Here is a 26,316-nt window from a genome sequence, read left to right as displayed (position 1 = left end):
CATTCACAAAAAGTGCTAAAGGCACTGACAGCCAAGTCTATCTCATTACAGATAACACCTTTGCTGCCTGCTGAAAGATCTAAGCTTATCTGCATTTTACAAGAAAGGTGACTTTGAAAAATCTCACTACTCCCAGGTGATCCAGAGCTCTGCATAGTAAAATACCACTAACTGCAACCACAAACAGATTTACAACACCTAGGATAAAAGGTGACTGCAGCAGGGTAACACACTCCAGATACACTGTTTCAGCACACCATATACTTGAACCAGCTGGTCAGCTATAACAGCTAAACCCAGTGCAACCTTCCTGAGAAAAAGAAAAGGAAGCTCAAATTATTTTCACTGGTGGCTGGAGCTTAAACAAATCTTAAACTGAGTATATGAGCCATGAATTCTTCATAGAGCAAGCTACAACAGAACATTTAGGCATTTAGAAGAGCTTTTTAACTGACTATTCATTTAAAACAATGAACAGTCCTAGATATACCCAATATTCATTAGAAAGACGACAAGTTAGAGGCACAAAATCTCCATAAAACTGTTTTTATTGCTTATCAATGGAGACTGCATACGAAAAGAGGATCTACTGTGAGCTTAACAAAAGGAACTGCAAAAACCACCAGCAATCCTCTTAAGTAGCAGAGACATTGATATCCTGTTCCAGGGCAGAAGATACCTGTCAATTCCATCTCCTTGCCCTCTTCCAGTATAGGGAAGTTACCGTTTTTGGCAAAAGGCTAAATTATTTCAAGAAATACTACTCCAAAGGAGCTGTCCAAGGAGCTGAGGAAAACAGTCCCTCAGTCTTCATTTTCATCTTTCATTTTCTTCTTTTTCTTCTTCTTCTTCTCTGCATTCTAGAAAAAAATGTTGCTGTGAATAAACCATAGAGGCAAAAAGCAACATGTAGCTAGGCAACACAGCTCATACTTAGAGCTGCACAACAGCTGCCACACAAAACACAGCTCAAGAGATTTTGCCTTCTCCTACTGTTAATACCACTTGATGGTTTATGGCATGGTAGGGACAGTAGGGCAGGAGAAGCTGTGTTCTGTGACACTGCTGGCAGCTCACCATGGTAGTCAGTCTGTATCAGGCAGCATAACTGCCTCAAGCAAAGAAAATGAAATCCTATTTAAAGGATAGTAGGATTTCAAAATAGAGCAACCAATTCTGTTTGGCTGCATCTACTCTGCTGGTGCTTGAAGACATCAAATGATGCTTCAGCTGTTCAACAGGTACAGCTTCTGCTCTACAGCAGTCCTGAACACTAGAGATCTGCATGGTTCAGCACCAAAGGACACTCTGCCCAGTTTTCTAGAAAAGAGGTAGGAAGAGGGAAGACTAAAGCTGGGAGTGGGCAGAAAGTAGAGGAAACACTCCTGGTGCTTGGAGGCATTACAGTCACAAGTTTCCCAGACCTTATTTTGTAACACCAGTCTTCTTGGACATTACAGTGATGGATATGATGAAATAAAGTTGCTAAAGAGTCAAGCAATCCTCACATACCATGAGTTATATAGATAAGAATATGCTTTTCCCCCTCACTCTCAATGTTTTGGAGAGAACTCGTTCCCACGAAGGATCAGGTAGCTGTACAGTTTTGTCTCTCACCTCAACTGTAGGGCTGGCAGGTGGTTCCTCAGTGAGTGCTCCCTCATCTTCAGTTTGCTTTTTCTCCTTTTTCTTCTTCTTCTTTTTGACAGGTTCACCCTCTTCTACATTTGTCCCTTCTGTACCACAGAGAGGAGGAAAACAAAAGGCAGGTTGTTAGCTATTAAAATATACAAGGCAAAAAAAAAAAAAAAACCCAAACCCAAACCCACCATATCTGTGCTTTCTACAAGATGTAAAAGATGCAACAAGAACAGTAAGAAACAATGCAAAATACCAAACACTATAATGCTTTCTTTACATCTCTCCACACTACCCTCTTCATATTGGCTCCATTTCATCTCTCTTAATTGCATGACTACTCCCTGCTCCTATCAAAACATACAACTACCTAAGACAAGTGGCAACATTCAGACAGTACTATTCATATTTCCTGGCACAAACAGCACTCCTATATGCTGCTCCTTACGTTTGAAACAAGCTTGCATGTTTTGATTTGTCTGACAGATTATCTCCAAGTACTCTTCCTGAGAACAGACTGTCCATAGTTTGGCAAATATTTTCAACAGCATCTCAAGAACAGTGGAAGGACTCTAAAACCCACACTAGTAATGCACTCAGCTGGCAGTTTGATATTCATAACCAACTCCCATATCTTGATTTTGGAAATCTGCTAAGAGCAACAAGTCTTCCTTTAACACTTTAGTCTAGCAAATGCAAAGAACCAATGCTGTGCTAGCATACAACATTTAATGCAAAAGCAGAAACTGTTTGGTCCTGGAAGACAAAAGATTAAACTATCTGTATAAGGTAAGAGGACTGTTAACCCACAGAAAGATTTATTAATGTTCTTTTAAATTTGTTTTTCAGAACAATTTGTCAGCAGGAGGCATATCTGAAATCATAAGGGTAGAGGCACTATGATTTACCACTCATTTTCTAGAATGCATACCATACAGTTTTAGGAATCTCTAAGTAAAGAAACAAAGCAGAAATCATTACCCAGCTGACAGCCTATGTAGTAGCCAGGCTGTTACTGGCATCTACCCAAGTTAAATTCATTTGCACAACTGAGCCAGTGTCAGACACCAAGTTTCTCAGCATGCAGTACTCATGAGTAAGTTAGTGACGTACCAACCACCATCCCTCAATAGCCACAAAACTCAGATGCTGAAACCAGCGGTGTTTGTGGTGAGTACAGTTGCTACCAAAGGTGTGACTCAAGAAGAAATAATCTTCTCAGAGTACTTCCAAAAAACAGAACCAACTTCATTTGGAAAGTACACTCGCTTATTTAAAGAACAGAAACAAAACCACTGCAATGATAGAAACCCCAAAACGCACAGCTTCCTAACATCTTGATTGCGCTGTCACAATTTTGCTGCACTTCTGCTGCTCCTCAGGGCAGCAAAATGATTCTGTCATTCAAAAACACACTTTGATCTTTGCCTCCAGCATCTTCAGACATAAGTTTGTTTTCGGGTAGAAAAATTCTGCACATGCAAAATAAAGCCAGGTAGCACATGCAGTTTTCTGACACTAAAATATGCCAGAAGCAAAATAACAAAGAATTTCAGATTAAGCAACTGATATGTAAATTTTAAGAGGATTCTGCCATAAGTCATTCACTCTGAATAGCATGCAAACAAAAGGTTCAAAAACATAAATGTCTACCTCTCCACTTCTATGTAGACAACTTAGATAAATAAAAGGTGGTTAAAAAAATCAGCGTACACTACATTAAAGCCATCTGATACAACAGCAGTATACGCATCACATTTGCTATGCTAGACATTTTCACTTAGCTGGATTACTAAGTAAAAAGAGGCTATGCATTTTCAAGCAAAATGCTGGGTAGTATCTTGGGAAAATACTTCTTGTTACTATTCTTTGTGTCATCAGGTCTGACATACCAGGCAGCGAACCTGTCATGATTTACAGCAGATAACATAGTGCACATTGGTAGGCACTGACTCTTCTCACAGCTGGCAAGAGATACCTTCATGAAGAGTTAAGCTGTTCCTTTCTAGCAAAGCTCATCACAAGATTTTGTGCATTTGTGCCTCAGCAGAATGAGAATAAAGGCTCCAGGGGTGCTTTTCTTTTCCCTCCAGAACCAGTGCTTCCAACCAGCAGAGCTTCTCTGTGCTACACAGCAGTTGACAAGAAAGCCAATGTCTCTTACCATCACAAACAGGCACAGTAAGCAGCACCCAGACAAGCACTTCAACTGATGCCTCCGCACCACGCTGGATTGCTAGCTGCAGTTCCACTTACCCATTTTCCACCATTCTCTAAGCTTTTACATAAACTCTGATGTGCCCTCTCCTCCCTGCACTCTGTTACTCAGAGTACACAGAATCAAGTCCAACAGTCTATCACTGAACATACCACATCATGTCCCTGTCATTTAAAGCTTTAGGTCTTGCAGAGTTCACTCCATTAATCTATGACAATGCTTCTCTTTGCAAGACAGACCTTTTCAAGTGACTAGCTAATACTATACCCTGATGCTTAAATACAAACTGAATGTGTCGCTGGGGGTACTGGCTAGTCCTGTCAGTGGTAATGCTAGGAAGTATCTGTCTAGCCACATGCAACTCCAGCAACTTTAGTCCCCATCCCAAAATCAGCTGTGTCCAACCCTCAACCCCAATTAAAACAGATTTTGTATTAAAAGGTAATTCTAAGTGCAGTAAAATTTCAGGCACTATCCTTCCTTTCAGTTTTTTTAATGAGTAAAAGATCAAAGCATTCTAAATTCACACACTCATCCCCCCTTGCTTCCCCATCAGTTCCTATCTAAAGTGGTGTCAGATGTGCAGCCTAAGCAGGGAGACAAAACATGACACCTCTTGCAGTAAGATTTAGGTTTCAGGCAAGCATAGTTTAAAAAATTGTTTGCCTTTACTACAAATACTATACAAATACTTCAACAGATCACTTTTCAGTGGCAGTGCTAGCTTCCCAGTTCATTCCTGCCCCAACCTTCCTTCCCCTTGTGCTGCAAATTGCATCAAAATTGATCTGGCTGACTCTCCCACCTCACCCCCAGATTGCTTTTCTGCCAACCCCATTTGCCATGCAGCTGCATAAACAGTATAGGGATGGAGGGGGCAGAGACTTTTTACGCAATGCTACGGCTGGATGCGTGATCGCCAACAAGGGAAAAGCCTAATAGAAAGAGTAGAGCCAAGAACAGCAGAATTGAAACACTTGAGCATATTCAACTAGGACACGCAGCATAAATCTTAATGCTGAAACCTCCTCTGTGGTACGGCCTCACTTCCTAAGCACTGTGGAACTTGTGCAACCACTCAAACTTCTCAGACCACCACCACTGCAGCATGCTGTGTAGAAAACCCAGATCAACCCTACTTGGAAAAGAGCATGGTTGCTGTCTCTCTAGCATGCGTTCAGGAAAATTCATGTATTTTGCTGGCTGACTGAACAAGAATTTGCAGACATAACTGTGGTAATATTTTAAAGGGTACAGAAGTACTGCCTGGAGGGATGAGATCTGCATATTGGTGACATGAAGTAAATAAGCTTTCTAGAAGTGCTTCTTCCTCAGCCTGAAGCATCTGGCACACATGAGGGCCTTGGTTCTAATATCCTAGTATCCCAATAAGATAACCCACTCTACTTGCAGAGTTGGGGAAAAACAGGAGCAACAAACCAGACATCTGAAGGATTGCCTTCCTTTTTTTAGGAAGGAGAGCAACACATCTGAAATCTCACACTTCAGGTTCAAAAAACTACCAACCAGCATAGAGGATTTTAGCAGCTTTAGTATTCTGCAGTCTTAACACTCAGATAATTCTCTGTAGCTCAAGGATAACTGCTGAGCTCCACCCATCCCCTATGCTAAGAGATATATAATTTTCAGTACAGTAAATGGAGCAAACACAGAGGCAGGTTTTCTATATAAAATCATGAACAATTAAAAAATGTATTTATGAATAGAAATATCCATCCTCATACTGAATATACGAGGCTGGAAATGATCCAAAATTTCACATGCAAGGACTTCGCACTTGTGAGATGTCAGCACTTTGTTCCCATGGACTTCCCTGCCATTATCAAACTATTGAGACTGTAAGGGAAGTTAGTTCAAAAGCTTAACAAAAACAGTAGGAGTGAAAACACTCTCATTCTCCAAAGAGCAACTGGGTAAAGTTTAAGCCTGCAGAGCATTCACATGTCCTTGTTCCATTATGACAAGCATGAGAGAATACAGGGCCCAGATCTTTAGTATATACTTTAGTATACACTCCCTCCAGTGTAGCTTTAGTTCTCAAAGTTCGTTGCAGGTTGCTTTGTCCATGTGCACAGACACCATGAACCAACCAACCAGCATTCGGGAAAAATCACCTCAGCATAAGGTGACAGTAAAGAGGTACAGAATCAGCGTAACTACTCTGATATCACGTCTAGAGCAAAACAGCACAGAGAAGGGCAGGAATGAAAAGCTCTGACAGCCCTTGCCTACAGGCACAAGCAGTTGACAGAACTGGGAGTAGTTCACAGCCAGACCTGGCTCAGGTCCAACAAAGAATGGCTTAACGCCCTCCCTCTTCTTTCTTCCCAAGTTACACACAGGCTAGTCCACTACTGTAGCAAGTATTAAGCCAGCCATTTAGAGGTGCTGGAAGTGCATATAGGAGGGAAGAAGAGGAAGTGAGTTTCTTGAAATGAACTTTAATGTAAGTGCAGACTGTTCTAAAGTCACAGTCCAAAAATCTCTGTTCACACAGTAACTCATTAGAGAAGGAACAAATGAACTGTAAGCACAGCTCAGTTTTCTCTCTCCAAAGCACAGCGGCTAAACATAAATATAAGCATCCCATAAATTGACTGAAACTTTCAAGTGTTATTTCATCTCAAATACTAATTTTCAATGTTTACATGCTAAAACATTTGAGAAACCATTTTTACACAGAATAAAATTATGATTTTTCAAAGAGTAGCTATTTTGCTTCAAGACACTGAGGCCCACTAAAGATCAAGCTACTGTGTAAGAAGTTCTGTAAGATTAATGAGTTGGATTTTTTTTTTTAATTGCCTTCTATGCCTACAAACATTTAGAAGTAGGCAAGTCCAGTGTCAGTCCATAAAGGACTTAAAAAATACATTATGTGATACCAAAGGAGAATAACCAGGTATTGTGGCTGGTCAGTGCTAAATCCCACTGCACACAGCAACATGCCAGGAGCACAGAGGCAGCAACCCACCTTTAATCTCTGTTTTAACCTTCTTTGCTTTCACAGCAACTCCTGCCTCTTGTTCTTCCACCTCTTGAACTTTGCGTTTCTTTGAAACAGTAGGAAGCGTAGAGTCACCAGATGGGTCGTATATTTTTACTTCGCTGTAATGAAGGAAATAAGTCAATTTAAGTTACAAAAAGAAGAGCTAGCCCTGCAGGTAAGATGTTGCAGCTGAACATTTACTTTCCAACACAGCCCAAGAATATTCCCAAATCAATCGGGCACCTTTAAAGCATTTCCTGGTTTCCAGGTCCCTTATCTAATACACAAAGGTCCATCAGCAGTCTTGACTACAGGAGATAGCCCGTGAAGCATGACTGACTGATCCAGATTGAAGGTACCAGTTCAAATGAGAATTCAGTTCTGGTTTACACCTGTACAAGGCTGTACAGAGCACCTGTATTACTCATTAGGTTGATGCCTCCTCAGCTGAAAGCCTTCCTGTCACAGCTGTATGGTCACACACACATGGCTCCCCTCAGTTTGGGAAGCCTGTGCAAGCATACTCTATAGGTAATAGACATAAGGTGAGAAGTAGCTTGATCTGCATTGCCTCTCCACTATTATGTTCACAGGTCAAGTCACAAGCCAGAATAATGCTACAGCTCCTCTCAGTGCTCCCCTATACCACATGCACCACTGACTTTATGGTACATAGTACCTAATCTCTGTCTCAAACTGCCTCTTACTAGATATTGCACACTACTTTCCTCAGTTCCAGACTTTTCTACCATCTGCAGAGTACCAGCTACCCCAAAAACTCAGGGCTCTTCTGTCCAACCTTTGCAGGGACAGTTGAAGGTTTAGTTCATCTAATAGCAATAAAGCAATTTTTACTGACTGGCTCAGAAGAGAATTCCTACTGAAGGAAAAACAGGTTTTAAAACAGTAACCCAGTAACCCCAAACTGCTGCTCCACCACCCTCCAATACATTCTGAGCATCCACACTTCTCTAAAAATCAGACTCCAACGTAGTTACCTGGCGCAGAAGATTACAAGCATCTCAGACTAGCCATTAGGCTGGGAAGCATATGATAATGCTGAAAGCACTATCAATTCCTCCTCTAAGCATCATGAATTATTCTTATGGACATGAATACTGCATAATACTTTCAAGGTGATTACAGAGGCTTCTGCAAATGGTGAACTCTTTCTAGGGTTTCTAATGGAAGCAGAGTGTACTGGTTACTAACTTGTCAAAATACTACTAGGAGCTAAAAATAACAAATTATCAAATAAGCAAGCCAAAGATGGGCAAACCTCTCTCTCTCTCTTTTTTTTTAAGAAAACATACTGAAACACTTGGCTTGGACCTCATCTCTATAAACTACCTTACAGCTAACATTATAAATATTATCTTGATACAGCTAATCCATATAGGATTCCTATTTTCACACAAGACTAAGACATTCTTGCCAAACTGCTTAAGACACCAGTTCAGCCTTTCAAAAAATCTCCATAAAGCAGTAGTATTGCAACTTTCCATTAGAAGGACTATTTGATAGGGATTGAATCAGTTTACAAGCACTAGACTCTCCCAACAGAGCACTATCATGTTTCAGGAACACAATCCACTCCTGAAAGAAGAGTTCAGAAATACCAATTTTTACCACTTATGTACAAGATGGGTATTTTGTATCTTTCCCTTTCAGACAGCCAGACTAAGCCAAACAGCCAGAAGTTCTCCAGCACCTCTCCCCCAAGCCCGGACAAGTCTGCAGAGCATGTCTAACAGTAGAAACATGTCCTGGCAGGACATCATGACTCCCTATTTCAGGGTATCAAAAAACCTAGACGTATGTTCTCTCCTCCTCAAGCTTCGGCCTCTTTAAACTCTGCTGCTTCATTTACTGACACACTGCTGTCTTTTTAAAGGCTTTCCAATTCTGGACACTGCTCCAGAAATCACAGCCTTCACAACACAAAGATGTTCAGGACATGTAAACCTAAGTTACAGCCAGTCTACAGCCAAAATGTCAGGAAACTGCAGATGGGTATAGTAATGCTGACAAAATCCTGACAAAACTACCACCCTGCCCTACTTCTGTTGAGTGCTTGCCCTTTCTACACCAAAGATTCACCAAAGCAAGCAGGCCAAGTTAAGAAGCTTGTAACAAAGTTAAGTGAACAAAGTGCCAGAGTACAGGGCATATTTACTGCTTAAGATACTGTGCTATTGCGTGCAGGACCTAACAAAGGGGACAAAGCTTTGCTCAGAACAATGGAGTGGGGTGGTTTTTGCTTTTTGTTTTTTGTTGTTTTTTAAAGAATAAGACTAAGCAGGTTTCTTGGACAGCTTCCAATCATGTCAAAGAAATTAATTCAAATTCTGATTTTCTGAAATTTATTCAGGCTTGCATTAAATAAAGCTGCTACATATTAATCGGGGAGTATACATACTCCCCAAACTATTCAACTTTTGGGGCTAATGCTGATAACATCTAACTATACTTGTTATCTGATGATACCACTAATTTACTATTAGAAAACCAAGACGGTTTCTCCAGTTCACTGGCTTTGCCACAACTGTAAATTGCAAGAAAATGAAAATTCCCGTTAACAATGGGACTCGTCAGTGTTTAAAAGCACAGAAAATGCTTTCTGGATCTTAAATCAACTCAGCCCACAACCAAAAAACCTCTTAGTAATAAAAAATAAGGAGAGTTATACTCAGCCAAGGTGAAAGGAAAAACTATTCACCTCTTGTTTTGATATTTGTCTGTCCTGGCCAAGGCTTTTCCAGTACCACTTATTCTTCTTATCTAAAACAAAAATTTGTAAGTGAAAAACAAGTTACTCATAGTGAAAACAATTCACAACCCAAATTCCACAGCCCTTGAAAAGAAATAAAATGGAAATACAGGCACCTTTTATTGGTCAGGCTCTGCATAACTGTACAAGTCTTACACTTAGGAGTAAAATAGTGACAGGGAGGTAACTGGAGCGAGAAAGATGTGTGCTTTTTATAATATTGCTCTTCAAGAAGTCAACGCAATTAAAGGGCATCTAGCACTGGATCAAACATACCACAGCCACACGATAGGGGGGCATCATATCTCTAAATTAACAATGTCTGCTCAAATTTGTGCACACTTTCTTTTCTGCAAAGGTAGCTGCATGTCTGGGCAGGTATTGCCCTACAGTTGGCATACAGTCAACAAAAACCCACACTACCAGCTCAAAACTTGATCTGGATTAAATGTGTACTTGTCAGGCAATCTTTGTTTTGGTATTAACTAATATGGCTCCCCGCACCTTTGTTTCCATGGAAAGTGCCACCTCTTAAGAAATGCTCAAGGAAAATTCTGGACTTTTCTTTTTTTTGTAGCAGTGATGACAGTACTACAGCATTAGCATCAGATCTAGCTTGGAAGGCTGTAGCCAATGATAGCTTAAAAGACCACACTCTGCAGGCACACCATCCAAAAGAGGAAAAGGAGTCCTATGTTCTTCAGCATGCTGCGCCAACAGCAGCAGATGGAACAGCAGGTAGGGAGGGGCAACATATACAGCACTTGGTGACAGGAGTGCACTGCAGTACTCTTCAACTTGTGCACTAACAGCTTCTTGCTTTGGCTCCTGAAGACTAAGCGTGGCCAATGTTCAGACTTTGGGGAACCATGGTGGAAAACGAGAGGGAAAGCAAACAAACCCATCAGAGGAGCTCTCCTCCTTCTGAGAAAAGGAAGCTGCAACTAACAAGCATACCTCTACACTCAATACAACAGAGATGTAGTGGAATGCAAGGGTATGACTTGTTTAGAATCAAGATTTTTCAATATAACATAAATGAAGATATGCATGTAGACAAGAAAAAAATGACAAAAGAATGCAACCACTTTAAGAATCCCACTTTCCAGCTGAGGTTGGGAGAAAGTACAGAATCACAGTGACAGCAGATCACATAGTCAAGAGTGGGGAAAAGACCTGGAGAGCAGTGCATCAGAAAAATCATACCATAAACTCAGGAAGTACAGAAAGTACTTCTTTCCAACAGTATCTGCCTCATGCAGCCATCTACTAGACTTACCCCTCTCTCTTCCAAATGCCTCAGTCTTGTCTCTACTTTTAATCTGTTCTCAGCTCCCATTTCAGCACTTGTATCCTCTCCAAGGGCATCATAACGAATAGTCAAGGCAGTTTTAGCTGCCAGCATTCGAGAGATCTGAAAAAGATGAAGAGAATATTAAGTGCTAAAACTGAACATAAGGTGATGATTCACTCTTATCTGGAAACCATGCCCACAAACAGAAGAACAAAGTAACCACTTACTAGTACTGTTGAGGCCAAAAATACAATTAGTACATCATTTTTTCAGCACTGAGATACTGCTAATGTAACACCATGTTTTCTTCATAAATAGCTAGAGGTCAACATCCAAACCTAGTAAGTTATTTATAACTTCCCCCACCCCACCCCAAACTTTAGACCAGGTCAATTGGAGATGTAATTCCTAGCCGAATAGTTCTCTCCACAATTCAAATATACAGTTGCATTAAAAAAAACATAAGTCCAGCAGAAGTGAGCCACCAAAGTTAAGGCCTTTAGCACACAAGACTGATCTCCAAGGAAAACTAAAGCCTGTAACAGCTTTAGTTCACTAATATACAGAAGAAAGTAGTAACATACCCCTTGAGAAAGCCAGTATTACACCATAATTCAGCAGGAATGCATCTGTTATTCCCAAATGTGTTGAAGGGACAACCTCATTTCCTTTCTCCTCCATAGGAAAGAATGACACAAAGATTTCTGTGACAGTGGCAGTTTCCACAATATCACAAAGGAAAAGAGTAAAGCAAGCAATCAAAAGGGCCCCATTTTGAAGCTCAAGGCATCTCATCAGATATTCACGCTCTGGAAAAAGTCAAGCTGGTAAGAAACAATTCTGCGACTCACCTTTCCTTTATTTTTTGCAGTAGTTTGTCCCACTAGGGAAGCATGATAGATAAGGCCAAATTTAGGTGTATCCCGCTTAGTTTTCAGTGCTCTGAAGAGTGCCTTTTCAGCACCCAGTATCTGAACTGTTGAAGCTGGATGTTTAGCCAAATTCAGGAGAGAACCTAGAAGAAGGTTACAGAGCAACATTAGTTTATTAGTGAAGCAGCTAGAGAAGTAGAAGACTATTCCCAAAGCACCCAAAAGAAATGCAGAGCCTTCTACTTGTTTACAAACTGCTTCATGTTCATTTCATGAAGGACAGCAAGCCATTTCAATCTTCCATGCTTAAAGCAACTCTGTATCTTGGTTTGATTTCAGCATCAGAAAAGGCAGCTAACTCAATAAAACATAATCTGCTAGAGCAACGCCTACTCCTGACAAAGTCAGACGGCAAGAATGCGACACAGAACTGAGTAGTACAGACACTGCAATAAGTCTATTACCTTGAGTCAGTCTGACCATCAAAGTCTAGCACCAGCTTTCCAGCACTGTACCTCAGAGGTGATTGAATATCAGCAGTGGGCTCAGTAAGCATCTCAGAAGAGGTAGTGACTAAAGTTGCCCTCATGTTCTGAAAAGAATCTGGGCCAGTTGAGAACTACATCACAGACTACTACTGTGCTCATGCTGATATTCTCCGATTCCTCAAAAACTATCCTCCTCCCTTTTACCAAGAGGTGTCCATCAGGGCCTTGCATAATGCTTTTGGCTGCTCAGCTCCTCAAAGAAAACCTCTCGACATCTAAGCTTCTTGTGTGACCCACCTGCATGAGCAATGAGCCTTGCTCCAACCAGTTCACCCACCATGACAGTGAGATTAGGAGCAATGGCCATCATTCTGTTCTTCAGGTAGTCGTACAGCTGTGTTCGATACTCTGAGATTTCAATCACCTGGCACAGACACAAAGTTTGGTTACAGGAATCAGTACTAGCTGACAGACAAATATAAGAGCTAAATGTATTGAAATGAGAAAGTGCTGAGGATTCCAAACAAGCAGACTAACAAAGTGCAAAATACACAGATGGCCAAGAGCCAACTATTTAAAGCTTTATGTAGGGTACCTTCCCAGAGCAGAGCTACATCCCTGAAGTATATTGGACTTGTATTGCTCATTCCCTTATGCAACTTATTTTCTCAGCAAAGCTCCTGATAAGAGGGCTGACAATATGCCAAAGACAGCGAAGCAGAACAAAAATACTCAGTAAGGACATTTTCTTTAGGACAAACCCCTGGAACATTCAGTTTTCACATAAATCCTTGCCACCATTCTCTTGAAATGGGATAAATGCTCTTTACTTGTTCCATACAAATACACACAATTTGAATGCACATAGAAAAGCAGCTCAGTCTAGACTGAGAACAGGAACTCTCTACTCCTAATCCTGCCACTCCCTGGCAAAGTCATAAAGGGATCCAACTGGCACCACTGAAGGGGGAGTTCACATACAATCTAGATGAAAGCAGGAAAGAGCTCCTAATTCTCTTTGGGCCTCAGTGCTCCACTTTTAACCCAAGCAGTATCAGCTACCTTCAAAAGTACCAAATAAGAGTTATTATATTAAAAAAAGCATATACAATATCATTCTCTCAAATTTTTAAAAATACACTGAAGCTGAGATTCCACCCAAAAACAAGACTGCTGCTTTCCAAAGACTTTGTGTAGACACTAACAGTCTAAGATGGCTCAGATGAGGTAGTGACTGTGCACCCTCATGTTTGTGCATCAGGTGAGCAACATTATAGGAATCATCACTGCCATCACAAGTGTTAGAAAGGCCCTGGGAAAACCACTCCTCGGCAGAACAGCCTCTGATATGATTAACTAACACAAACTTCCTAATGCTGTCCATCCACATGTACATACCTGGTCACAGAGATGAATTATGTTGTTTATGTCTTCTTCTGATACTTCTGTCCCCATGGAAATCTCCGCAGCAGCCTTCACATCCTCTTCTATCTCCTCTGATAGGATGTCAGAAACATCAGAAGAGGCAAAATTTTTTCTGTCTCCTGCAGGGCACAAATAAAAACGTGTGTGTTGAGACAAGATGAACAAGTAAAAAAATAACAGAAACAGCCAAAGTAAAAGGTCCAAAACAACAGCAGGTGATCTAGTCTACCATACTCTTTTTCTAAGCTCCCCAAACATACATCAACGTTATTTCTTACTTTCATATTAATACTATCTAGGAATGGTTAGAAAGATAACATTTGAAACAAAACCAAAAAATCCTTATTGTGTAACATTGTATACTTTTTTTTTTTTTTTAAGAGATTACAGAGGAAGAATTCCAGGAAGCAAGTAGTCAGCTAAACCAATGTAATTCTTCATTTCCCTGCCCCACAATTTCAGTTGGAAAAAGTTCCCTTAAAGCTACTAGGCTCTCAGAACTTCAAATTTAACCATTAAAAAAAAAAGTACATGCCTAAGAGTCAAGAACTGAGTGTCTAAAACAGTAAAGCCAACTATTCTTTCTGTTCTGATGAACAAATATAACAGCTGTGGTCTCAGAACACCCACAAGCAGCCTGCAAGTCTCTTTACTTCATTTTTTGGCAGCTAATTTTCCAAAGTGGTCTGCTGACTAACTGTGATTCTAAGAAGGTATGTTGGTGGTCCATGAAAAACTGGTTGAGTCATATGGTGTTAGCTTTCTGTTAAGTTTCCAAATGGTAAACCACATCAACATACAGATTCAAGCATATACTGCTTTTCTGCTGGCCCTATTTACATTGCTGCTGATGGCAGGACTGTGTACAGGATCATGACAAGCTGGACAATGAAGGTCTACAAATCAGTTCATAATGTACTGCATACTAACAAGCAACATTATCCAGGCTTACGCCTCTATTACTTACCAACTTTCCGCACACATTTACAATATGTTAGGTTATCCGTGATGATCTTGCCCAGTTCAGGAAAGTGCCAACCATACCATTCCCTACAGCGCATGATATAGTTATTCAGTTCTTTATCCAGGTCATCAAGAAGGGCTAAAAGAAAGAATGGACTTTTTTAAAAAAAATAGTTTTTAAAAAAAGAAAAACTCAAAATAAATTTAAAAACTGTAAAGGGATAAACGCAACTGTTTTTCCCCATCAAGATTCCTTGGAATAAAGCATAAGCTGTAGGATGCTAGAAAGGCTTTAGTTTTCAGAGAACTGCATAATTCCAGGCAAAGTCACACAGAAACAATTCCCATGAGTGAGGCCTGAGGGTTTTATCACTGGGATTGTCTGAGACAAAAAGCTCCTTTATCAGCTGTAAAACACACTCACCCAGAAAGAGAAAAGCAACTAGTGTGCTTCTTCCTCTCAGCCAGCCATTCAAGGCACTACACACAAGTGACTGATAAAATTAGCTATCTAATATTCAAGAAAAAAAAGCTAATGTTGACAAACTGATTTTCTATTAAATTCTTCTAGAAGAATGTATTTAGTCCTTTAATTGTAAATTATAAATACATCTAACAAGTGCAGCAGACTCCATTTACCAGATATCACTGATAACTGGATTTAGAATGTAAGAGAACAGCAGCCACAGCATACATTGCTACAGAACCCTGAGGCTAAAATATTTCCCTAATGCAATACTAACATTCCCATCTGTTGTCTCAGTGGTAGTGACGAAGAAACTGAATTAAATCATTATTTTCAGCTTAACCATGTTTCATCATTGACAACAGAGTCTGGGAATTAATATTCCAGACAGAATTCCTCACACTGCTTCACAGCAAGCATATTCATTACAATGTATATGCCTTCAAGGAAAAATGAGAAACTGGCTTTCCTACTTGTGTTTGCAATTTAGGTCTCTGTAAGAGACTGAGTTTAGGAAAGAAATGACATGGAAGACAGCATTATACATTACAGTGGTTCTTACTTGTCTAATATAGGACTCTTGCTGAAACTCACCTCACATGCTATTGCTACAACCAAAGCTCAGAAAATCCTGTTCCCTGCAGCACAGACACCCTCTCAACAGTTCTCAGAAGTGAGGCAGGCTGGGAATTGAAGTCTGCAGAAGACTAAACTTATAACAGCCTGTACTTCAACTGATCTCTATACAAAGAAAATTGATCTTAGTTTACAGCATCACCTTAGTAATATTATTGATTGTCGAAAATCCTGTTAAGAAAAAAGTGTCTTATGACTAGCTGAATGCAACTGCCCAGTTTACTGAAAGATGCTAAGAGGAAACTTTGACAGCAATACTTCTCTGTAATCACTGTAAGGAAGTCAGCTATCCTAAGCTGAAGTCGTTAAGGATTTAAATTCTAAGTATACTTACAGATTGCCTGGACAATCATGGTATCTACTTTGTCTGGGCTGAATTTCAACTTGTATCGGGAAAGGCTGAGGAGACAGAAATACAGTTTCATCAGCACCCTGACAACCCACTGCAGAGCACATCCCGCCCGTTCCTGTTTTGCATTAATATCCCTGTCCATACATTCACTCATACTACCTCAGTTATATGCTACTGACAGCTCTTGGCTGCAGCCAGCAGAGAAACCCTGCTGCCGCATATTTTCACAACAGCGGTGACGCATGCACACACCCCATTACCAGGGTGAAAGGGAAAGCTAAGGCTATCTGTACCATATGCTCCAGAGTCAACATGAGCGCTGTGGCAGGAAATATGCTGTTGGTTCCTTTCTGCATGGCTCCCCACAAAAAATTTGTCAACAGCATTTCCAGTTTTGCAGTGGTTGGAGCTGATCTGCAGAACAGTACATACCTGGCAGCAAATAACAAATGCTAATACGAAGCACTAGCAGAGACTTCCTCAAAAAAGAGACCATTATCATCTGCTTTTCAATTTACATTTAAAATCTCTCACTATACATCTACAGTATGCCACAATAAGACACACTTGATATCAACGAGGACTTGCATCTTCAAAGCCCTTTGTCAATATTAATCCTCATTTTCTAGACATTACAACAGCAACAGAAGTCTATTTTTAAGGAAACGTCTAAGGCAGGGAAGTTCTCTAACTTGCTAAAGGCTGGAGAACAACATCACATCAGAATCTGGATGAAAATTTACTTGTGAATGAATGCCTAATCCAGTGCTGATCCAACAACTTCGATTTAACTACTGCTCTGCTAAACCTAATGAGGTCATGGTGTCAAGGAAGGAAAAGGCTGCTTTAAATATTCACATAATGTACTAGGAAGGAATCTCAGTTCTGACCAATCACCAGACTTAAAGCCATCTTCACCACAGTTCTCAGAAGCAACACAGTTTGAAACAACACATTTAACTCCAATAGAGGCACATTAAACCAAACACTAAAGTCTGTAATACGCATAGGAAAGGTATCCACCTTCACTTCGGGAAGGCTGAAGTCTTTCCTGTAAAGAGTGAGTGAAACTGAAAAAAATCTTCCTTTATAAAACAAGACTACAGATACAAACGTGTCTCGACCTACATGTAGAACGCATGTGAGACCTGGTCACATCATCAGAGACACTTCAAGCAGCTGAGCATGGCCAAAGACAGAAGTGGATAAGAGACAAGATGAACTAGAGCTGAGCAACCCACCTGTGTGCCAGGCCCAGACACATAGCTGCCATCTCTCGAGAAGGGAGGCCTGTGATAAGCCCTTCAATCTGCGAACGGATTCCTCTCATCAGCTCTGTAACCATTGGGCTGTGTATACAACTCAAATTCAGCTTATCCTGCAGGAAGAAAAGCAATGGTCCAAGTCAAGCACAACGACTTTCCTTTACAATTCTTCTTCTGGTAGTGTTATCACATTGTACTTGGCTTTCCTACTGCAATCCTATGATCACTCAACTGATCCAGCCTTATTTGACACTCAAGGCAGTGACATATCCTCAGTCCCCACACTAGCAGCCCCAGAGTGTGAAGAGATTTATAATTAAGGCTCTATCCGCTATACATACACTGGAACTGAAGACTCAAGTATTTGCTGTTTAATAGTAATAGTTTGACAGCAGAGAGAAAAATTTAGTAGTAAAAGGTTTAGGGGCATCTCACACCAATCTCCTAAGGTACCATGAAGGGGGTGGTCAAAAATCTTTGGAACAGGAAACACAGACCTGGAATTTAACACTTTGGAGAAAGTAGTCCATCTCTACTGTACTTCTTCCTCCCCTAGTAGGAAAGAAGTACAGGATGCTCACAACCTCTTGTAGACTAATTTGGAGGGAAGGGAGGAAAGGCAGCAAGGAGGTCACACATTCCCCACAACAGGGCAACAAGTTGTCACCCTGCTTTTGCTCCAGCCACTGGTGAAGAATGTCTGCCTAGCTTTTTTCTTTTTGTACGAGGTCATTTGGGAAATTAACTTTGACATGTCGGGTTTCCAGCAAAAATTTAAGAAATAAGCAAGACAAGTCTGAACATCTCAGTTCACTTTAACCATATCATCCATTTGTGTATTCAACATAACATCTTCCCATCCTACATGCAGTCCACATTCGATCATAAGGATTAGTTATCCTCAACAACGTAAACACAGCATTGGTAGCATATTTCACTGCTAGTAAGATCTCTGGAAACTGTTTATTACATTTCAGTAACATAGGACAAAAGTAAGAATGGCAAAGTCAGTTATCACCTTTATGACACCTCCAAGTTTGGCATCTGCTACAGCCAACTGTTCGTGGGCATCTTTTGCCACTATCTTCTTGAGAATTTTCTTCAAGTTCTTGCTGAGCTTGCCTTCCACAAGAGCTGTAGATGCTGTAGGAAACACAGAATAAGATGGACTTTCTTTTCCCTCCTAAAACCAGTAACACTAGGACTCCCTAACTTGTTATTTTTTAATTTCAACTGCCCACAATAGCTCTAGTCTGAATTGCAACACTACTTCACCATGCAGTGGCTTAAATCAAAACAGGAAAAAGTTATATCCTTGCCCCTTTGGAGCTCAAATTTAAAACCCTTCTCCCAATTCCCTCTTTCCTCAATGTAGCTTAAGCTCAGTTTCTGTCAATTTCGTTTAAGGAACTCTACAATGTCATATGCATTAGATGTATACTTAACATTGCAGCAAGCATTGAAACATTATATGATTTAATTACCCAACCATCTTTTAGGTACCTTAGTCAGTAACCCCTATATCCTCATTTAAGTAACAGCTTATTTGCATCCCCTGGCAATCACAGTGCATTATCCAAAGCCCAACAAAGCATGAAGCCAAGCACACAGACATGGACACTTCTGATGTATATTGTGTAGACTGAAGGATTTTTTTTATTATTATTAAAAAGACATCTCCATTCTCAAGAATACAGCTATAAAAGCTTTACAATTCCACATAATATATATTTTAAGATGACACTTATAGAACTCTCTTTACAGGTCAGCTCTGTGTTCCCCTGAAATTCTGACTGATGCAACATCTTAATCACAGCACATGAAGCAGAAGCCAGTGATTCACGATTTCAAGAACCATGATGAAATGCAAGGTAAAAATCTGAAGTGCTATGCTCAGCTTTCCCCTCATCCTTAATGAGCATACATTACAAAGATTTCCAGATGGCCAGTAACTTCTAATTCACTTAAAACGGACACATTTGTTCTCCCTTCAAAAAAATGTGGCATAGGTAGTTTAAATAATCTTCTCCATTTCACAGACTCATAAATCTGTCTGAAAGTAGTAGCGCTTTTTAAAAGAAGAAAAGAAAAACCCAACATTTAACAATACATGATCTGAACCCAGTCCTAAGCAAAGGCAACATACTTCAAATAGAAAGCACATGGAGAGAGGAATACAGAGCAGCTTCAGTCTTGGTTGTACCTCACATATGATGGTAGTGTCTCCATTCTTGCAGTTTCCTTAGCTTCCTTAAAAAGCTATCCCTGCTATATCAGAATATCAAGATCCATTCTTTGGTCGTAAGTGTGACATGTAACATCCACCTACCAATGTCATACAGCAACGCATTCCATTTAGCAGTAACAGTCATGCCATTCCTGAATGATTAGCTAGCACTCTTATTTCTGTTCAAGTCAGTCCACAGCCTCTAGCATTTAAGTGTTTAATTAGTACAAATTATTTAATATAAGGCTTTCCTTTCTGTTTAAACTACTAAATTTCTTTAAAGCGTAATAGAGGTATTTCTTAGGCTGCAAAAAGGCAGGCATAGTATGAGTCCATAAAACAAAAACAGTTGTAATGTATGCACTCCCTGACTGTAATCCGGTCTGTTGTCTCAGTGGCAGCAACAAAATGTTGGTTCAAATCATTTATATTCAGCCCCAGCAACAGAGCTTGTACATCAGTCAAAAGCATCCATTCACTGCTCATTAGTGAACTGTTTGGGCAATAAGCATGGTGGGAAAACTATACTTCATTAGGTCTCTACCATGCTCAGACTAGGTGGATAATCTCATAAAACAAACAAAAGCAGCTGCCTTTGAAGAACTTGTAATCTAAAAAACTAAGATAAAGAGCAGGGACAGAGGTAAGTAATGAACCAACATGCAACGAGTTCTTTTCTGTGAAAATGGTGTTACCTTTCACTTACCGGCAAGTGCTTCTGTTGTGTCCTGAAACTTTTCAAAGTGCTTCAGCTTTACTCTACAGAAGAAAAATAGGAATGTGCAAACCAACACACACAAACTAGATGCTAGACCCACTCTACTTTTTTTCTGCCTCTGCTGTTACAGTTCCCACCAGGTCCCCACTTCTTCCTAAGACTGCAAGAGAGCAGAAATCAATATTCAGATCCCCAATAAAGAGGAAGACTGACACTGTTCATCCAAAGTAGGTGTCACTTCTCACTGATGATAGTATCTCCCCACGTATCTTCAAAATGGAACCTTCTGCCTCTGGAATGCACAGTCCTGCACAGCCCAGATTTAACATGCTTTTTAACCAAATGCATCTTCAGAGACTTTAAAACCAAACTAATTCATTGCCCATGAACTCACCACTCCTCCTCTGTAATTAGATGCTAGAATACAAGTTCTGGTTAAGCTTAAAACAAAGAACTAGTAAATGGAAAATTCTACCGTGCTCAAACTGCTGACCAGAGTCAATAGTCTTACAGACAGTGTTTCACCACGTGTCAGCTTCCTAGGCCTAGTTTCCTTCTCCCCCTCACATAATCTCTGGGTGTTGATATCTAGAGTAACAGTTAAGAAGCTATCTCAAACCAGTAAATTCCTTGTCAGGGACAGGCATTTGACTAATCCAGTTCTGATTAACCACTGCTCTTTGTGAGTCAAATATCTGCAGAGGAAGCAAGGTCACAGATAAAGCTGAATGCTTGAGTTAAGAACTTGCACAGCCCAACAAAAGCTCCAGGTTTATACCGATACCTCTTTAGAAACACATGAAAGATAGGAATTAACTTGATCAGAGCAGAGATCCATTAGAGACACATCCTATCTAGCAAGGGGCCAGGATGATATTTCTAAAACAAGTTTAACACAGCAAACTGGCAGATGTGGGATATTCCACCCTCTACACTAAGCACTTTTACAGAGCAGGACAAATCCAAATTACAAGGCCTGTTAAGAGGTCTCTGTTAGAACTAAATCTGGTTAGAAGTTTTTCTAAAGAAACACCCCAGACTGAGACTTGGAAGGAATTCATCATTGTCTCCAGCCAAAGGACAATTTGCTAGCAAATCAAGCTTGGTTGGTGGACATTAAAACCCCGCTACGGCTCCTCTAACAGTCACTGTTGGCATGGGCAACAAAACTGATCCCCAATTCAGAACAACTCACATACTATTATTAGTTTCAGCTGGATTAAGCTAACCTTTATTTTAAGGCTTCCTGTGCACTTAACCTGTCATTTCAACCACTGCCAGCATTACAAGCTTGGATATTCTTGTCAAAGCATCCAATCTCCTTAAAATACTGTTCAATTTTTTGGTTCAGTGGCATACAACAATGATTTCTGCAGTTTAATTACAGTGCAAGAAAAAAAAAGTTATTTCCTTTCACCCATTTTGACATTCTATTAAGTTTCTTTGAATATCTCACTTCACATTATCTTTGTTCGCAGCTTTTAATTTTACAGTACTTGGAAGGGGAGGAGGGAAGAAGGAATCAATATTTCTCCTGGACCTCAAATGTGCATAAATATACATGCAGTCATGTACTTCCAAAAGCAAGCTTCTACCTCACATAATGCCACTTACATTTTGTTTGCTTTTTCAGGAGTTTCAAATTCTTTCCATAAACTGTCAACTTCTTGGAGCTTCTTCTCATTCAGAACCTGTAGACAAAAAACCAGAAATAACCTATAGTTAAAACACTTTTGTAAAGCTTTCAACCTTGAATTCCTCAGAGGAGATCTGAAACAGATTCATCGCATGCCAGCCCCTAGAAGTCAATACTGATAACAAGCAAATTCAATTTAATGATCTCTAGTATCAACGTTTTCTCTCAGCATCTTTATCCTATTAATATGCAACTATATTCAAAGCATTTTATTTTCAACTGATTTACAGAAGTTGCTCAATAAAGGCTGGGTCCTTCTGAACCTGCACATTAAAGCAGAACCCTCTCCTTGTTTTTCAAAATTGGACTTGCTCCACCTCTTACAGGACTCATTCACAACCCCAGTGACCCAAAACCAAACTCACCACTGCTTTGGGAAAATACCAGAAAGTCTAGGACACCTAACAGGAAGGAATAATCCTAAAAACAAGTTATTAATCTGAGCTAAAACACAGAACAAAGAGGACATTTCTATAAAGACTATTCACCACAGCTCAGTAAGCAGCTGAGCCAAGAATTACCTAAGAGGCAGCAATGGCTTAATCTCTTCTCTGTACAAAGGGGATCCCCTTTCAGTTTTTAAACTGCAGAAGACTAACTATTACACCATCGACCCTCTGTGCATTTCACAAAATGCAGAATGTACTGTGAATTCCTAGAAGAGTACTCAGGGGAACAGCTCCACGGTCAAGATCCTTACGTTTTACGTCACTGAAAAATGTTGATGCTTTTGCCTCCACAACTAAATCCAAAACTACAATTTGACTTAGTGCAGCACTGAAATTGTTCTAGGGATTATGAGATTTTGCTTCCTCACAGATTTTTAAACACAGGTCAGAGACTGTCTTTTACAAATTGAATTGGTAGTTGAGCAAATATACACAATAACTTATTTCCGACAGGACTCTGAGGCACAAAAAAGGCTCAGGACACCTCTTCCTTTTCTCAGTGTATTGCTTCTTTGTTCCAACTTATCCTTCTTATCCTGAGGCAGACAGAACTTTCAGTCCCCATAGGCAGACACTGGCACAGAGAACATAAGTCACCAAATGAAGGTTGTTGGTATATAAGCTACACATACTTTGTGTCCTGCAAGACAATAAGACTCATTGGAAAAAGCCTTCCAAGATGTGGAACGCATTTATGCTGCTTACCCTTACTTTGTGGACTTTGCTTATTCCTCTTTAATGGGAGCAACACCTACAAGGTGATTTGAGAGCTCCCGAGCTTGCAGGGAAGGATAGTTCTTGATCAGCAGAGGATTAAGGCAGAGCATAGTTACACTGGCAACAGACAGCTTGGGGCACTGCTGAAAAGAGGAGTGAGTGTCCATCACTGCTTACCAAAATTCAGAAACCCAAATTCTGCACAATCCTCAAATTATTAAAAAGGGCATCAATGACCATCTTTAAAGGCTACAAAAAGAGCTCTAAATTCTACAGAGAATACTTTGTTATGGAATGAGTAAGTGCAACAACCACATAGGTTTGCAGCTGAACAGCTACTGTGCCTGGGAATGAAAGCCATACAATTGAGAGCTCTCTCTACCTGGCAGATAAACACCCCCATATCCAGCTTCTTCAGCTGCAAACTGAACCAGGACAAGAAACAGTAGCTTATCTCAAAATACAAGATTTACTAAAATACTACTTACATTTACTTCTAGCAAACAGCCTCCACCCCTCTCACAATCCAACCCAGACACCATTTGCTGTCTACTCTTCCCCACAAAGTTCACATTTAGAAGTCCACATTTAAACACTACTTCTTGCTGCCTGGTGCCCTCTAGCTGCTTCACACACACATCACAGCCAGATCCCAAGTCCCAGCCACTGACATCTGCAAGAATGCTGCAACACTTCTGTAAAGAAACTTCCATTTATTTTTATGTTCTTCCTTCTACCTTTATTTCATATCTAATTGGTTTCAAAGATTCAAAGATAGGTTATTTTTAGCCCTTACTAGCTCCTGTGGAAGGCTCAAAGAGGGCTTGACTCTCAGCAGAAGAGGTTCAATCCTACCTGGAGATATTAATTACTTTAAAAAAAAAAAAGGAAAGAAAGCAGCGCACTGAGGTGCTGTATATTAGCTAGCATGAACACCCACTGATCAAAACCTCCAGGAAGACTGTGATATACTTCAGTTCCCCAGATGCAAGCAGGAATGAAAAAGGAGGCCATCTGCTTTTAGATACTTTTGAGTCTTTTCCCTGACAGTTACATCTTGAAATCCTCTTCACCTGAACTGCACAGCTGCACCCCAAGGAGGAGGAAAGGTCTTAGAGCAGACCAATAAAGCATAGGGCATCAAGGATGTAGTTCTATAAGTTAGCCTATACTAAACTAGTGCCTTGCTCTCCTTGCATCTGCACCAATGGTCACACAAGCCAAACCAGAAAAAGACTACACGATGTCAAAAAAGATACAAGCACTATCATCAAGCTCCATGAACAAGCTCATTATGAGATTGTACAAGCATCAACATTCAAGCAAGAGAACAAAGAGATGATGGGGGCACTCTAGCAGCTCTAGTTAAGACTTGTTTAAACTGTAATAGAGCTACAACCTCCAAATCAACACATTAGGAGACTGTCAGAGACTTGTGGTCTGTTGCACCGAACCTCATGTCCTCAATGGAGCAAGAGAAGTCAGAGCAGGGCTGTACCTGCAGGCAGCTGATGCCAGTTCACCCTGCCCATACACTGAGTCAGCCAAAAAGCTGACAGAAACACATTCAGGCCAAGGCACCCTGCACATGTGCTTAGGGGCATGGAGAGCATGAACACACTGCATGGCTCTTGTGCACCCCTCCTTGCAACCAAGAGGCTTTGTTGGGCCATCAGCAGACCCGGTACAGTAGAAAATCAGGATGTCTCCAGAGATCCCAAAGAATGCACAGAGACAGGTATATCCTCTCCCACCAAACCTGCTCTCATAGATAAAAAAAAAAAAGAAACAGTCACACACAATCCCAAATGGGACCATCAAGAAAGCTCCACCTTAGGGAAAAACCCTCCAAGTACCTTCAGGCTCTGCATTTCCAGGGCACTACTTGAACCGCAGCCATCTTCCCCCACGCTGTACCTCTCCCTCCCACCGAGACCCGCTTTACAGCGCTCTCTCTTCAGCTGCCTATTTTACCTCTCCCTTTCTTCTACCGTACCTCATAAAGAAGCCAAGTAAGGCTGACAAGTAAAATAACTTTTTGAGAAACCATTTCACTTGTGCGTGTTCATTCCCCGCTGATATTTTCTCTGCAAGCTCACCTTAATATCTGCGGTTATTTTATTTTCACTGCAACACTCGCAACAACTCTTAAGTTACTCAAGCTCCAGCGAAACGGGCGACGCCGCAGCCAGGACGGCTCCCCGAGCAGGGTCCCCAGTCCCCCTTGGCGCTGACCAGCCCAGCGCCGCGAATCCGCCGCCACGTTTTAGGACGAAAGCACTGCGAAAGGACGGGCTTTCCGGGCCCCGCGGCGGGCAGGCGCTTCCCGCCACCGAGGCGCCGCGGCTCCAGGGCTCGGCCGCCCCCAGGAGCGGAGCGGCCCGAGCCGCGGCGGGCAGGTCAGTCCCCCTCCCCTCCCCCCCACGCCCCCGGCGCGGCAAGGCGCCACCAAAGCCCCCCACGCCTCACCTTGAAGATGGCATAGCCAGCGGCAGTCTCGAACAGCACCAACATGGCGGCGGCGGGACCAACGGTCGGAGCGGGGCTAACGGCAGCTCGCGCCGCAGGGAGGGGGGGGGGGGGTGCCGCGCGGGGGCGGCCACGTGGGCGAGCAGAACGGCAGCCCCCAGCCAAGCACGCGCCCGCGCGCCGGAACTGGAAGTAACTACAGCGGAAGTGATATCACGGGAAGGAGCGAAAGGGCGGGGCGGCCTTTCCCGCGCGCACCCGCGGGCCACGTGGCGGCGGCGCGTGCGCGGCGGGGCCGCGAGAGCGGGCGGCGCCCAAGGCCGCCCCCCCTCCCCCCCCCCGGTGGGGCGCTGGAGCCCTCCCGGCCGTCGGTGCCCGTTTTCTGCCCCGACAAACCGGGCGCGGTGGGGGCGACGTCCGTAGCCTCGAAGGGAGGCCGGCCCGTGCCCCAGGGGAGGCCGAAGCCAGCCTGGCCCTGGCGTCCCTCACGCAGCCGCAGCGCCCTCTGGCCCCCAGGCAGCAGAGGGCCCTACCTCCCCCCACACCCCTCGCGATCCTCAGGCCTCCTTCCAAAGCCCTGTCTATACCTTCCGCTGTGAACTCGCTCGGCAAAGCGCTTTACTCCACAAAAGCAGCTAAAGCA

At 41.7% G+C, this 26,316-nt stretch overlaps 1 protein-coding gene and 3 non-coding genes across 6 annotated transcripts; all 4 read right to left on the bottom strand.

The window, feature by feature from the left end:
- Nucleotides 1-532: 532 nt before the first annotated feature.
- On the bottom strand, nucleotides 533-25,870 carry NOP58 (NOP58 ribonucleoprotein). 3 transcript variants are annotated; one of them, XM_062578400.1, is made up of 15 exons: nucleotides 25,674-25,870; nucleotides 21,957-22,033; nucleotides 20,331-20,383; nucleotides 18,416-18,540; nucleotides 17,374-17,510; nucleotides 16,115-16,179; nucleotides 14,683-14,817; nucleotides 13,689-13,834; nucleotides 12,588-12,714; nucleotides 11,782-11,945; nucleotides 10,916-11,050; nucleotides 9,586-9,647; nucleotides 6,852-6,985; nucleotides 1,618-1,736; nucleotides 533-860 (listed from the first exon to the last, which is right to left on the bottom strand). In XM_062578400.1, the coding sequence occupies exons 1-15, from the start codon at nucleotides 25,716-25,718 to the stop codon at nucleotides 804-806; spliced, it is 1,581 nt and encodes a 526-aa protein (XP_062434384.1). In that variant the 5' UTR covers nucleotides 25,719-25,870; the 3' UTR covers nucleotides 533-803. The 3 variants fall into 3 exon arrangements, with proteins under 3 accessions (XP_062434384.1, XP_062434385.1, XP_062434386.1); XM_062578401.1 differs by lacking the exon at nucleotides 20,331-20,383 and having other exon boundaries at nucleotides 25,674-25,869; XM_062578402.1 differs by lacking the exons at nucleotides 20,331-20,383; nucleotides 25,674-25,870 and adding an exon at nucleotides 23,193-23,269.
- Nucleotides 12,355-12,437, bottom strand: LOC134142418 (small nucleolar RNA SNORD11). Its single transcript, XR_009958877.1, has one exon. It is a non-coding gene; the product is annotated as a small nucleolar RNA SNORD11 (small nucleolar RNA).
- On the bottom strand, nucleotides 13,502-13,585 carry LOC134142414 (small nucleolar RNA SNORD11B). The gene has a single exon (XR_009958873.1). It is a non-coding gene; the product is annotated as a small nucleolar RNA SNORD11B (small nucleolar RNA).
- Nucleotides 15,426-15,513, bottom strand: LOC134142416 (small nucleolar RNA SNORD70). The gene has a single exon (XR_009958875.1). It is a non-coding gene; the product is annotated as a small nucleolar RNA SNORD70 (small nucleolar RNA).
- Nucleotides 25,871-26,316: the final 446 nt, after the last annotated feature.

Source organism: Rhea pennata, chromosome 6, assembly GCF_028389875.1.
Source record: "Rhea pennata isolate bPtePen1 chromosome 6, bPtePen1.pri, whole genome shotgun sequence".
NCBI lineage: Eukaryota > Metazoa > Chordata > Aves > Rheiformes > Rheidae > Rhea > Rhea pennata.
Note: the sequence above shows the minus strand (reverse complement) of the source record. Positions and strands in the feature narration are given on the sequence as shown.

Bases quoted from the DNA above. Each gene is read 5' to 3' on its own strand.
- NOP58 (XM_062578400.1), bottom strand. From the start codon at position 25,718: ATGTTGGTGCTGTTCGAGACTGCCGCTGGCTATGCCATCTTCAAG. The intron at 11,946-12,587 runs GTGGGTCACACA...ACCTTCTTCTAG, and splicing joins AAGGCTCATTGCTCATGCAG to GTTCTCTCCTGAATTTGGCT. The intron at 861-1,617 runs GTGAGAGACAAA...ATTTTTTTCTAG, and splicing joins CTGCCAGCCCTACAGTTGAG to AATGCAGAGAAGAAGAAGAA.